Raw genomic sequence first — 13,990 nt, 5'->3', positions numbered from 1 at the left:
GGCTACAAAGTTTCAATGACAGAAGATACATAAACCCAAACAGAAATGGCGGCAGCCTTGGAGCTGGAAAGAGCAGGAGGCTAGGGTTGCCCGCTGTGATGGAGGAAGCCAAGCTTTCCACACACCCTGGCCGGCCCAGGCCTCCAGTTAAGGCTACAAAGTTTCAATTAAAGAAGATACATAAATCCCAACAGAAATGGCTGCCACCACGGAGCAAGCAGAAGGCTTGGCTCCGCTCCAGGCTACAAAGTTTCAATTGTAGAAGATAAATAAACCCCAGATACCAGGGCCTCCGCTTGGGTTGCCAGGGGGCGTGGCCGGCCGGCAAACCACCACAGGCCCCTCACCCAGGCCACCCCACGCCCCAGGGAACCCCCACCCTTATCCGGGACACCCTTCAGGGCAAACCAGCTGGCCCCCACCCATGCACCAGGCCTCTATCCTATATAATAAAAGAGTAATATGCAAATTGACTGTCACCCCAACACACAAGATGGCTGCCCCCATGTGGTCAAAGATCCTGCCCCCATGTGGACACAAGATGGCCGCCACAAGAAGGCCTGCAGGGGAGGGAAGTTGGGGGGGACAAGGCCTGCAGGGGAAGGCAGTTAGGGGCAATCAGGCTGGCAAGGGAGCAGTTAGGCATCAATCAGGCTGGCAGGGGAGTGGTTAGGGGGTGATCAGGCTGGCAGGCAGAAGTGGTTATGGGCAATCAGGAAGGCAGGCAGGCGAGCAGTTGGGAGCCAGCAGTCCTGGATTGTGAGAGGGATGTCTGACTGCCCATTTAAGCCCTATCCCACCGGGGTTGGTCTTAAACGGGCAGTTGTACATTCCTTGAGGGGTCCCAGATTGGAGAGGGTGCAGGCTGAGCTGAGGGACACACACCCCTGTGCACAAATTTTGTGCACCGGGCCTCTAGTGCAGTATAAACCCTGAACGTGGCTTTTCTTTTTGGGACCAAAGTGCCTGATTTAAGCTTTGATTGCTGAGTCATCCATTTTAAAGAGGCATCTGCTTTAAAGAAGGCAATCTGTAATAAAAACACATCACCAGCCACACACTAGATAAAGAGCCAGGCAGCCTCCCCCACTGGAGTGCATTCATTGTAGAGATCTTGGTTAACTTTGATAATTGACCACTTGGGCTACTTGTTTTTTCTCATTCTGTACTTTCCATTCCTGCTGTTAAGTTTTAAATTCAACAATAAAGAGTGAGCCAGTAAAACTTTAGGTGCCCACCCTCAACCCCAATAAAAGCAGAACCTTAAACCTGTTCATCTGGGCCCTCTCTCTCTCTCTCTCTTTTTCTCTCTCATCTTCTCTCTATCTCTTCTCCCCATGACTTCACTGTGTGCCCCCCTATTACATCTTATACACTTTAGGGCCTATAAGTGATGAACATGTTTTCTTCAAAGTTTCCTAATTGTCATGGCTGAAGGCTTGCAATCATAGTAAGTACCAAAAGAGTTGGTCCAGCCCTAACATTGGTTTGGAAAGGAGAGATGTCAGTGGGAAACTCTTGGGGCTCAGGTGAGTGCCCCCAGGCATTTCTAATAGATGACATTGCTCTCATAGATTGACACTTTCACATCTATAATAATCTATAATAATAAAAGCATAATATGCTAATTAGACCAGACCAAGCAGTGGTGGGTGGAGGCAGAGGCAGAGGCAGAGGCCTAGGTCCCAGGTGCCAAAGGGAAGACAGTTCCTGCAGCCAGGGGAAGGAAGGCCCACTCTTGCACAAATTTCATGCATTGGGTCTCCAGTCCCATCTATAAAAGAGTAATATGCAAATTGACCATACCTCCGCTACACCACAAGCCACGCCCACCAGCCAATCAGGAGCAAGTATGCAAATTAACCCAACCAAGATGGCTATGGCCACGGAGCAAGCAGGAAGCTTGGGTTTCCCTGGCAATGGAGGAAGCCAAGCTTCACACACATCCTGGCTGGCACTGGACTCCACTCAGGCTACAATGTTTCAATTATAGAAGATAAATAAATCCTAACAAAAATGGCTGTGGCCACTGAGCAAGCAGGAGGCTTGGCTCCGCTCAAGGCTACAAAATTTCAATTATAGAAGATAAATAAATCCCAGATCCCAGGACCTCTGCTTGGGTCGCTGGGGGGTGTGGCCAGTCTGCAAACCACCACAGGCCCCTCACCCAGGCCATCCCACGCCCCAAGGGAACCCCCACCCTGATCCAGGATACACTTCAGGGCAAACCAGCTGGTCCCCACCCATGCACCAGGCTTCTATCCTATCTAATAAAACAGTAATATGCAAATTGACCATCACTCCAACATACAAGATGGCTGCCCCCAGGTGGTCAAAGATGGCTGACCCCATGTGGACACAAGATGGCCATCACAAGATGGCCAGCAGGGGAGGGCAGTTGGGAGGGACCAGGTCTGCAAGGGAGGGCAGTTGGGAGCAATCAGGCCTACAGGGGAGGGCAGTTAGGGGTGACCGGGCCGGCAGAGGAGGGAAGTTGGGGGGAACCAGGCCTGCAGGGGAGGGCAGTTAGGGGCAAACAGGCTAGCAGGGGAGTTGTTAGGGGGTGGTCAGGCTGGCAGGCAGAAGTGGTTAGGGACAATCAGGAAGGCAGGGAGGTGAGCAGTTGGTAGCCAGCAGTCCTGGATTGTGAGAGGGATGTCCGACGGCCCGTTTAGGCCTGATCCTGGTGGGATCGGGCCTAAATGGGCAGTTGGACATCCCTCGAGGGGTCTCAGATTGGAGAGGGTGCAGGCTGGGCTGAGGGACAACCCCTCCACCCCCGTACATGAATTTCATGCACTGGCTCTACTATAATATAAGATACCAATTATAGTAGGGTTCAAACTCACAAAGTGAAGTAATGAATTGTTAAGGACATACACATACATGTATAGTAAATCTATTTTTAATAAAGGAGGGGATGAGACCAGGCACCAAGAGGGATTCCCTAGGCTACAACATACCCTTTGAAGAAAGAACGGCAGGATTTCTCCAGGAGCCTTTGCTACTAATGACCCCAGCAATCCTGCCAGCAGTACTGTGTATACCCATAGCCTTTGCCACTGAGGAACCTAGCAATCTTATAACAGACAAAATAGATGCATGTCCAAAACTGTCAAGAGACAAAAATGTCATTATACTTATCAAGGGGTCAATTCATCAACAGATTATAATGATTGTAGATATATATAGTAGTACACCCAAAATTGAAGTTTCTGTATTAAGCAAATATTAACAGATCTGAAGGCAGAAACAGATATCAATGCAGTAAGTGTATGTGACTTCAGTACCCCACTTTAAACAATGGATCTATCATCCAGACAGAAAATCAATGAGGGAATATTGGATGTGAACTACACTTTGGCCAAATGGACCTAACAGACATATATAGGACATTCTGCCTAAGAGCAGTGAGCTCATTTTTCTCTGGCATACATGGAACACCTCTGGGATAGAGCAGATGTTAGGTCACAAAGTAAGTCTTTACAAATTTAAGAATTTTTAGATTATATCAAACACCTTTTCTGACTGTAGTGTTTTGAAACTAGAAACCAATAGCCAAAAGAAAGCTAGAAAATTAAACAATATGTAGAAATTAAACTGCTGAACATCCAGTATGTCATGAAAAAAATCATAAGGAAAATGAAAAATACCTTGAGAAAAACAAAACAAAAAATATAAACAGAACATATCAAAACTTATGGAGCAAAAATAGTTTTAAGGGGAAGTTTATACAAAATGTAGGAAAAAATAACTCAAATAAGAAACCTAACTTTACACTTCAAGAAACTAGAAAAAGAAGAATAAAGTAAGCCCAAAGTTAACAAAAGTGAGGAAATAAATATCAGAGCAGAAATAAATAAAATAAAATAGAAAAAGAATAGAAAAGATAAATGAAACTAAGAGCTTTTTTTAAAAAAGATAAAATTGGCAAACCTTTAGATAGATGAAAAATAAAAAAAGGCTCAACATCAGAAATAAAGCAAGACATTACAAAAATAAAAAGGAATGTAAGAGACTTCTATGTACAATTATTCCTACAAAGTGGACAACATAGAAGAAATGGATAAATTTTGAAAAACATGCAACCTACCTTGGGTGAATCATGAGGAAATAGAAAATCTGAAGAGACCTACAGCTAGAAAGAAGACTGAATCAATAATAAAAAACATTGCCAACAAAGAAAACCCAGGGCCAGATTGTTTTTACTGGTGAATTCTACCAAACATTTCTTCTCAAACTTTTCAAAAAGAAAATAGTTTTATGAGACCTGCATCACCCTGATACCAAATCCAGATAAGAATACAACAAGAAAGGGCCCTAGTCAGTTTTGGCTCAGTGGATAGAGCATCGGCCTGCAGACTGAAGGGTCCCCGGTTCAATTCCAGTCAAGGGCACATACCTTGCTTGCATGCTCCTCCTGGACCCAGGCCCTGGTCAGAGAGTGTGCCGGAGGCAACCCATCAATGTGTTTCTTTTACATCGATATTTCTCTCTGTGTTTCTCTCACATTGATATTTCTCTCTGTCTTTCCCTCTCTCTTCCACTCTCTCTAAAATCCATGGAAAAATATCCTCAGGTAAAGATTAAAAAAAAAAAAAAAGAATAAGAAAGGAAAATTAGAGTCCAATATCTTGGATGAACCTAGATATAATCCTCATCAATGAAATACTAGACAGAATTCAACTTCATGTTAAAAAGGATCAATTATTTATCCCTGGTATACAAGGATGGTTAAAATATGCAAATCAATAAATGTTATACAACACATGAACACAATAAAGTGTCAACATCATCTCAGTAGATGAAGAAATATAAATAATATAGAATAAGTAATAATAAATGATATATCTTAAAAGCCAACAGCTCACATCATACTTAACAGCAAAGAGCTAAAAGTTTTCCTCTAAGATCAAGAACAAGACACAGGATGCCCACGCTCTCTGCACAAGTTCTAGCCAGAGGAATTAGTCAAGAAAAAGAAATAAAAGTGATCCATATAGTACAGGAAGAAGGAAAATTTTTCAGTTTGCACATGACATGATCTTATATACAGAATACCATAAAGCTTCAATTTAAAAAAATATGAGAACTTATAAATGAATTTAGTAAAGTTGCAAGATATAAAACCAACATAAAAATTAGTTGAGTTTCTAAGCACAGCTAACTATATTGATTTTTTTAAAAAAATAGAATCCTACTTACAATGACATTAAAAATAATAAAATACTTAGAGATAAATTTAACCAAGGGAGTGAAAGACTTGTACACAGAAAACTGTAAACATTGATGGGAAAAATTGAAATATATATAAATAATATATTCTGTTTTGAATTAGAAGAATTAATATTGTTAAAATATTCATGTTATACAAAGTAATCTACAGATTTAATGGAATCCTTATAAAACTTCCAAACACATATTTTTTTTACAGATATAGAACAAACCTAAACTTTGTAAGAAACCACAAATATCTTGAATAACCAATGCCATCTTTAAATAAAAGAACAAAGCTGGGAGCATCATACATTTTGCTTTTAAACTATATTATAAGGCTATAGTAATAAAACATTGTGGTATTGGTATAAAAACAGAATAATGATCTGTTTGATATAAAGTTATCAGTGAAACCAATCCAATGAGTGGTGAAACAGAATCAATGAAACATAATAGAAAGCCCAGAAATAAGCCCATGCATAGATGGTCTATTCCTTTTGACAAAGGTGCCAAGAACACATAATTGTGGAGAAAAACTGGATATCTATATGCAAAAGAATAGAATTGGACTCCTATTTTACCTTGTTCACAAAAAACCTCAAGATGAATTATAGACCTAAATGTAAACTGAAATACTTCTAGAAGAAAACAAAACAAAAGGGAATACTTTTTGACATTGGTCTTGCAATGGTTTTTTGGATATGACAACCAAAGCATATGGAACAAAACGAAAATTGACAAGTGGGACTATATCAAAGTAAAACACTTTTGTACAGCAAAGGAAACAATCAACGAAAAGGTAACCTATGCAATGGGAGAAGATATTTACACACCATATATTTGATAAGGGCTTCAATATCTAAAATACATAAGGAACTCATACAATTCAATAGCAAAAAGTCCACAAATAGCCCAATTTAAAAACGGACAAAGACCTGAATAGACATTTCTCCAATGAAGATGTACAAATGACCAACAGATACATGAAAGATGCTCAGTCTCATGAATCATCATGGAATACAAAGCAAAACTATGAGCTATCACCTCATATGGGTTAGCAATTAAACAAGATATAGCAAAAGCCAGCAAGGATGTGAAGGAAAGGTAACTTTTTTTAAACTGTTGGTGGGGATGTAAACTAGTATAGTCTTTATGGAAAACAGTATGGAGTTTCCTCAAACAATTAAAAAAACTACTCAGAACTACCATATGATTCAGCAATACCACTTTTGGGTATATATTCAAAATGAATAAAATTGATACATAGAAGACATATCATATAGTTGCATACATAATATCTATAATAATAAAAGCATAATATGCTAATTAGACTGGACAGCCAAACGACCTTCCGGACAACCTTCTGGACGAAGCTGGGGCTGCAAGGGCTGAGGCAAACTGCCACGGCTGCAAGGGCCAAGTCCCTTGCATGAATTCCGTGCATCGGGCCTCTACTATTAATAATATGCTGTGTTATCTTTATACTGGGAATTACTAGCCAAAGTATGAAATCAAGCTAAGCGTTTATAATCTAAATAGAGGCCCAGTGCATGAAATTCATGAACTCGGGGTGGGGGGGATCCCTCAGCCCAGCCTGCACCCTCTCACAGTCTGGGAGCTCTTGGGGGATGTCAGACTGATGGCTTAGGCCCACTCCCCAGTGGGAGTGGGCCTAAGCTGGTAGTTGGACATCCTTAGCACTGCTGTGGAGGCGGGAGAGGCTCCCGCCACCGCCCCTTTGCTCGCCAGCCATGAGTTTGGCTTCTGGCTGAGTAGTGCTCCCCCTGTGGGAGTGCACTGACCACCAGGGAGCAGCCCCTGCATTGAGCATTTGCCCCCTGGTGGTCATCATAGAGACCAGTCGTTCCGCAGTTCAGTAGATTTGCTTATTAGCCTTTTATTATATAGAATGAATGGATAAAGAAAAGTGGGGCATAAAAAATGGAATATTATTCAGTTTTAGTGAAGAGGATGCAATTTACAACAATATAAATTTAATTTTGAGGGCACTATGATAAATGCATTGATTCATTAAGCCAGACCAATAAACACAGATACTGCAATATCACATACATGTAGAATCTAAAAAAAAAAAAAAAGTTAAACTTATAGAAACAGAGTAGAATTTTCGTTGCCAGGGATTGGGGGCTATAGGAAATGGAGTGATCTTGGTCAGAAGGTACAAATCTTCAGTTATAAGATGAATATGTTCTGAAGATCTGATGTACAGCATGGTGACTATAGTTAATATACTGTGCTGTATACTTAAATTTATGTGTCCTCAACACACACAATACACACACAAACATACACTCAAAGGTAACTATGTGAGCTAATGGATGTGTTAATTTGATTGTGATAATAATTTTATAATATAGATGTATATCAGGTCATCGTGTTTTAAACTTTAAATATATATAATTTCATTTGTCCATTATACCTCCAAAATTCTCACCCCCCCAAAAAACAAAAACAAAAACGGAATAGGATACAGACCGCTAGTCTTATTCAGAATAAAAATAAAAACAATAGAATTCTTTAATCACCTCTTCCATAAAATTTACATGCTATTGATGATTGATCAAACTAGATATTAAAAAAAAAGAATAGAATAGCACTTAAAAAGATAGAAAACAGCTGGGACATTGTATATTATTACATCTTCCTTTTAAGCTGTGTCAATAGACCTACATTTTGTCACCAGCAATGCCTTCCTTTACTATTGTATGTATTTTTTTTCATTGTGTGTACTTTTATTCCATTTTTGGAAGTATTTTATTTTGGTTTTCTTGAATAAACAGGGTCCAAAAAGTAACAAGTATGAATGAGAAAAAAAATAATGGATGAGCAAAAATAACGATTATCAAATATTCACTTAGGTAATAGTTTGGATAGCAATAAAATTCTCATAAGAGGATATATATGTATATATATACATATATAGATACACATATAAATACACACACACACATATATATATATATATATATATATATATATATATATATATGGGGGTAAAATGGTGATCTTATGAATTCCATCATAAAACAAAACAAAACTTTATTGGATTATTATCTATTAATTTCCCTGTCTGACTCTGTTCTAGGTTCTACACATATTTTTAACAGATTCTTTTCTAGAATATAATAAGCAAAAATATATAGTATCACTATGGATTATTGGGTAGCTATAGAAATAAATATATAGATTTCAGCATACACACATAAAAAATTTCATATTGGTTTGAGAAGCTGTGGTTGGTTTGACCATGATATATTGATTTTATTGCATATCATTGTGATCATAGCATCATGCCATTTGGCATGTAATTTGTATCAAAAGAGTTCTGTCTCTATCATTTGCAATAGCAACAGCTATATATTAATCACATAGCTATATATATATATATATATACATATATATATATATAGCCTAATATGCAAATTGTCCCCATGGGAATTCGACCGGGAGCCCGATCGCTCACTATGATGTGTGCTGACCACCATGCATGGGGTGGTGTGGAACGAAGGAAGGCCCCAGTCAGCAGCCAGAAGGAAGGCCGGCCCTGGCTGGCAGCCAGAAGGCCCTGATTGGCCCTATCGCCAGCCAGGCCTAGGGACCCTACCCATGCATGAATTTCATGCACTGGGCCTCTAGTGTGAAATAACAGTAACAGTAATACAGAACTGTCTCAACCAGTATGAGTCCTAATTTTTGAACTGAGTTTTAAATGGATTGTGTTGATGTCCATAGAATGATCAGAATAAATAAAAGAATTAGTTGGAATTAATCACTCTCTTCTCTTCAGTCCCACAGTGCTTTATTAATTCTTAAGGACTTAATTCATTCTGTTTTGATTTAGTGCAATTTCTATGCAAGCTCATCACCTCTACCTAACCGGGAGTTTCTTGTGTAGTGACCCATCTCATTCATCTTTCCTATCCAAAGCTATTAATAATTGTCGATATATGAAACAGTCACAACTAAAAAGAATAAAGATTTTCTTATTTTTTTATAATGTGCTTTTTAAATTTCTTTCAGAAATTTGATGCAACTCTCCAAAAGCGAAGATGACACAGAAATTTCAAAGACGATTAAGGCTCAGTGGACTTCTCTGGGCCTAGAAGATGTGCAGTTTGTAGATTATTCTGTGCTGCTGAATCTGCCAGGCCCTTCTCCCAGCTCTGTGACGCTGAGCAGCAGTGGCCAATGCTTTCATCCTAACAGCCAGCCTTGCAGTGGAGAAGCCAGAACACACAGCAGCCAAGATCTGCTCTCCTCATACGCAGCCTATTCTGCCAACGGAACTCTCGAGGTAATATGACCATTTGTCTCTGTCATTTACAGTGAAATAGAATTAGAAAACAGCAGCTTTCATCTAAATTGAACTAACTGGCAAGATGCAACATACAAAAGTAACCGTTAAATGTCCTCAGTGTGGAGATGCCAGGGAAGAAAAAGGAAGATTTGGATTGCCTGGCTCTTGACTTGTCATATTTGGAAAGTGAAAACACGTTAGAAGAATTTAATTCAAAAGTGTTGAACATGTGACTGAGTCATTCACATTTCCCTTAATACATACAGTACATGTTCATTTCATTCCTTGTTTTTGAAAGGCAGATTTTAATAGGTTGCTATGGACAGAAAGAATAGAGATGGAGGCAGTGGAAAATTGATGTGATTATTTACACTTATAAGATTTGAAATTCAGTACTTCCACTTTCTTAATGGAAAACACCTGAGCTAGAAGGCCAGCTGTGGATTATTGCTTTGTTATTTTCTGGGTTACTTTTTGTGGTTTTTTGGCATTGAAGTTAAGTACATGGCTTCTAGAGCCACATGGACTGGTTTCAATCTCAGCTCTAGGGCTACTTCCTCAACTCTGTAATGTGGCTAATCATATTTCCAATATCATAAGGTTGCTTTGAGAATCAAATTGACTAATATATATAAATCTTGGAGGACAGAGCCGAGGCCGTAGTAAAGACAGTTTGCCAGTTAGATACAATATATAACTGGTCACTAGTTTTCTTAAATAGCAAGTGGTCTGTTTCCATGTAAAAATATCAATTTAATGAGTACATTTAGTATTTTATAAACCAGTAGATTGCTTCATTTAATACAAATGAAATAATGTTATGTTTCTGATTGTTGTTAATTATTGCCACAGATTTTTAAGAATCTAACTTCTGATTAACTCTGGTTAATATATGAAATATTTAGCCTGGATGGTGTTGCTCAGTGGTTGAGCATCGACCTAGGAATCAGGTCTCTGTTCCATTCCCGACAGGGCACGTGTCTGGGTTGCAGGCTTGATCCCCAGTAGGGGCATGCAGGAGGCAGCTGATCAATAATTATTTCTCATCATTAATGTTTCTATCTCTCTTCCCTCTCCCTTCTTCTTTCTGATATCAATTAAAAACACATTTAAATAGCTATTCAATAAAGGATCTAATAAGGTATTTATATGGATTTTTAAAGCTCTAGTTGTATTATGATTTTCAAAAGCAAAGCAATTTATAGGTAACTGTTTTACATACATATGGAATACTTGCATATTTTATGTACATGTTTTAGACAGATGTATTATTGATACTCACATATTCTAATTAATAGAACACTAGTAATTTTTCTGCATCCCTTCAGATCATTTCCTAATTCAAATCAAGCTTGAGAGGTTGCTGCTGCTGATTCAGGCATACCTAATTTTTTATTTTGAGTACATTGTGTTTGCATGAATTTCTATCAGGCAGATCCATTAACAAGTTTCTAAATTATTCTAGTTTGACTGCCAGCAAAGCTCCCCACTACTTTGCTTTTGACAAGGTTATTTGTAGAAGAGTAGTGCCCCTTTTCTTTGAAGAGCTGTCATGTCCATTCATCATGTGACTGTTTTGGATAAGCTTCCAATTTTTGCTTTTTGGTAACAGTCTAAACAGCATTTGTGATATCTGAGATCTACTTGGAAAACCGGCACAGTGCCAGCATGATGGATGGTGTACTTTGCAACTTCTTTGTAATTCATTGTGCACTGGAAAGGTGACATTGTTTACCCCATCATCATGACAGGTGGGTCAGAGAAAGGGTCCTAAGGAGAGTTGTCCTGTCAGATGCAAAATACATATTAAAATGGATACATAAATAATTTAGCATGAGTGAGGTTAGCTTTGGGGAATAAACAGTAATTTATATTTTTATTAAAAGGTAAATATCCACTATAATATCATCATACTGTTAAAGACATTGGTAGTGAGTGTTGACAATGTCTAGTCAGTTTTACAAATAGAATATATGACTTCTTGTAATCCCTGTGCAATTATTTCTTGTGCCCTCTGTGAAACCCCCACAGATGCAGAAAGCAAAGGGAACAATTAATATTTAATATGGATTGGTCAGGTTGGGTCAGCCATGTTTTTAGTTTTGAACAGGGGATTTGTTTTTATTCCAATACATTTTATGGGTTTTAGAGTGTTCTTTCTATTAAGTATTTTTTTTGTGTCTGAAAGACAAACCCAATAATGCAATTTTGTGTAGAAATTTATTTTCACCAACTCATTAACTGTGCTTAAAATATTGTTATCAACACATTTATCACTACCCATTCCTCAGAGAATGCAGGCTAGCACCCTTCTTTATCAGGTGCAAACTGTGGGTTGGCCACTTCAATTCTGTAAGCGTTCATGTTCTTATTTTCATAAGAGAAAACATACTAGTATCCCAAGTGGTTGTTGTGGGAAAGAAATTATAAAAATCACATAAAGTGCCTGGCACTTGGAAAACACTCTATAAATGTTATTATTATTATTATGTGGCATAAAGTAGACACATTCAAGTGGGATAGATTAGGAAAATATCAGAACTATCCATCATAAGATTTGGAAGCACAAACTTTTACCCTGTTGTCTGATTATAATGGTCTTGTATTCTGTTTAACATGACAAATATCAATCATCAAGGAGGAAAATGCTGTGATAGTATCTATATATACAAAAGGCTAAGTGACCGTCTGACTGGCCAACCAACCGGTGGGTATGATGTGCACTGACCACCAGGGTTGCAGGAGCTGCTTGAGCTGTGGTGACTTGGCAGTGGGAGGTTGGCTCCAAGGCCTGTCAGGCCCATCTCCCCCGTACTGCCCCGCCAGCCACCTTCTAATTAATTTCCTTTCAATGTGCACGAATCTGAGTAAATAATCTGAGTAAATAAATAAATCCCTGATCATATTTTAAATTAAAAACTAAAAATCAAAGAAACTAAGAATAAAGTATTTTAGTTTTTAATTTTTTAAATTATTATTTTTAAATCCTCACCCGAGGATATTTTTTTCCATTGATTTTTTTAGAGACAGTGGAGAGGAGGGAGAGGCATGGAGAGATAGAGATAGAGATAGAGATAGAGATAGAGATAGAGATAGAGATAGAGATAGAGATAGAGATAGAGATGATAGAGATAGAGATAGAGATAGAGACAAAGATAGAGACAAAGATAGAGATAGAGTTAGGTAGAGAGAGAGAGCGAGAGCGAGAGAGCAAAACATCCATGTAAGAGAGACACATGACACATTGACTGCTTGCCTCCAGCCTGGACCAGGGCTGGGGATGGAGCCTGCAACTGAGATACTGCCCTTGACTTGGGAACCAAACCCAAGACCCTTTGGTCTGTGGGCTGACACTCTAACCACTTAGCAATCCATCCAGGGCAGAGTATTTTATTTTTTAATGCAGAATTACAAATTCTGTCAAGTTGGTCCTGAGGAACAGTGTTATCTTTGTTGTGTAAAATATCAAGACATAGTTTAACATATGAAATCTGAACATCATCAAATAATTTGTTAACATGTCTTAAAGTATAAAAATATAATCACTGCATGGAATCTTTTAATAACCTGCAGTCAGATGTCTATTTTCTCATGGCTAGGAAAACTTTGTCTTCCTGTTTTATTTTTAATATTCTTAAACAAAAACAAACGTATCAGTGTTATGGCAAAAGGCAAAACTACATGCATTTGGCTCTGAAGGATTCCTGTTGTAGATAAAAGATATCAGAAGGTAAAGGAGTGGAACAGAATTGTATGAGTATGAAGATTAAGCTACTGTCTCACCAAAAGAAGATGTAAGCTTGGAGCTGCTTTTTGCTTTTTTTTTTTTGTCTCCCTTTTCTTCTCTTGGGATCTATCTTTTGATCAACAATGAAAAATTGTGAGCCAAAACCGGTTTGGCTCAGTGGATAGAGCGTCAGCCTGCGGACTGAAGGGTCCCAGGTTCGATTCCGGTCAAGGGCACGTAACTTGGTTGCGGGCACATCCCCAGTAGGAGGTGTGCAAGAGGCAGCTGATTGATGTTTCTCTCTCATCGATGTTTCTAACTCTATCCCTCTTCCTTCCTCTCTGTAAAAAATCAATAAAATATATTTTAAAAAAAAGAAAAATTGTGAGATAAATAGCTGTGAACACAATTGCATAAAAGTTATTATTTTTTTAAAATTACATATAATACATTTGCCCAAATCCCATCTATTCCTGATATCATGAGCTTTGTGCACTGAATTAACAAAACAATTTCATAACTTCTGCTAATTTGAGGATAATAACCATGGGACTAGTTGCCACATATTATATATATATATATATATATATATATATATATATATATATATATATATACACACACACTGAGTGGCCAGATTATTATTATCTCTGAATGCATAATAATCTGGCCACTCAGTGTGTGTGTGTGTGTGTGTGTGTATATATATATATTGGAGGCCCGGTGCA

General features: G+C 38.4%; 1 protein-coding gene across 1 annotated transcript in view; it reads left to right on the top strand.

The window, feature by feature from the left end:
• NAALADL2 (N-acetylated alpha-linked acidic dipeptidase like 2) overlaps positions 1 to 13,990 on the top strand; it is a gene marked incomplete at its 3' end in the record, with an annotated part of 846,771 nt that overhangs the window by 314,098 nt on the left and 518,683 nt on the right. Inside the window, exon 3 of the mRNA XM_080654263.1 lies at positions 9,259 to 9,532. Coding sequence (XP_080510389.1) covers positions 9,259 to 9,532 — 274 coding nt within the window. The remainder of the gene's footprint in view (positions 1 to 9,258; positions 9,533 to 13,990) is intronic.

The sequence above is a fragment of the Plecotus auritus genome (assembly GCF_963455305.1).
Source record: "Plecotus auritus genome assembly, chromosome: 2".
Lineage (NCBI taxonomy): Eukaryota > Metazoa > Chordata > Mammalia > Chiroptera > Vespertilionidae > Plecotus > Plecotus auritus.
The sequence above is the reverse complement of the archived record's forward strand: the minus strand, read 5'-3'. Positions and strand labels throughout refer to the sequence as shown.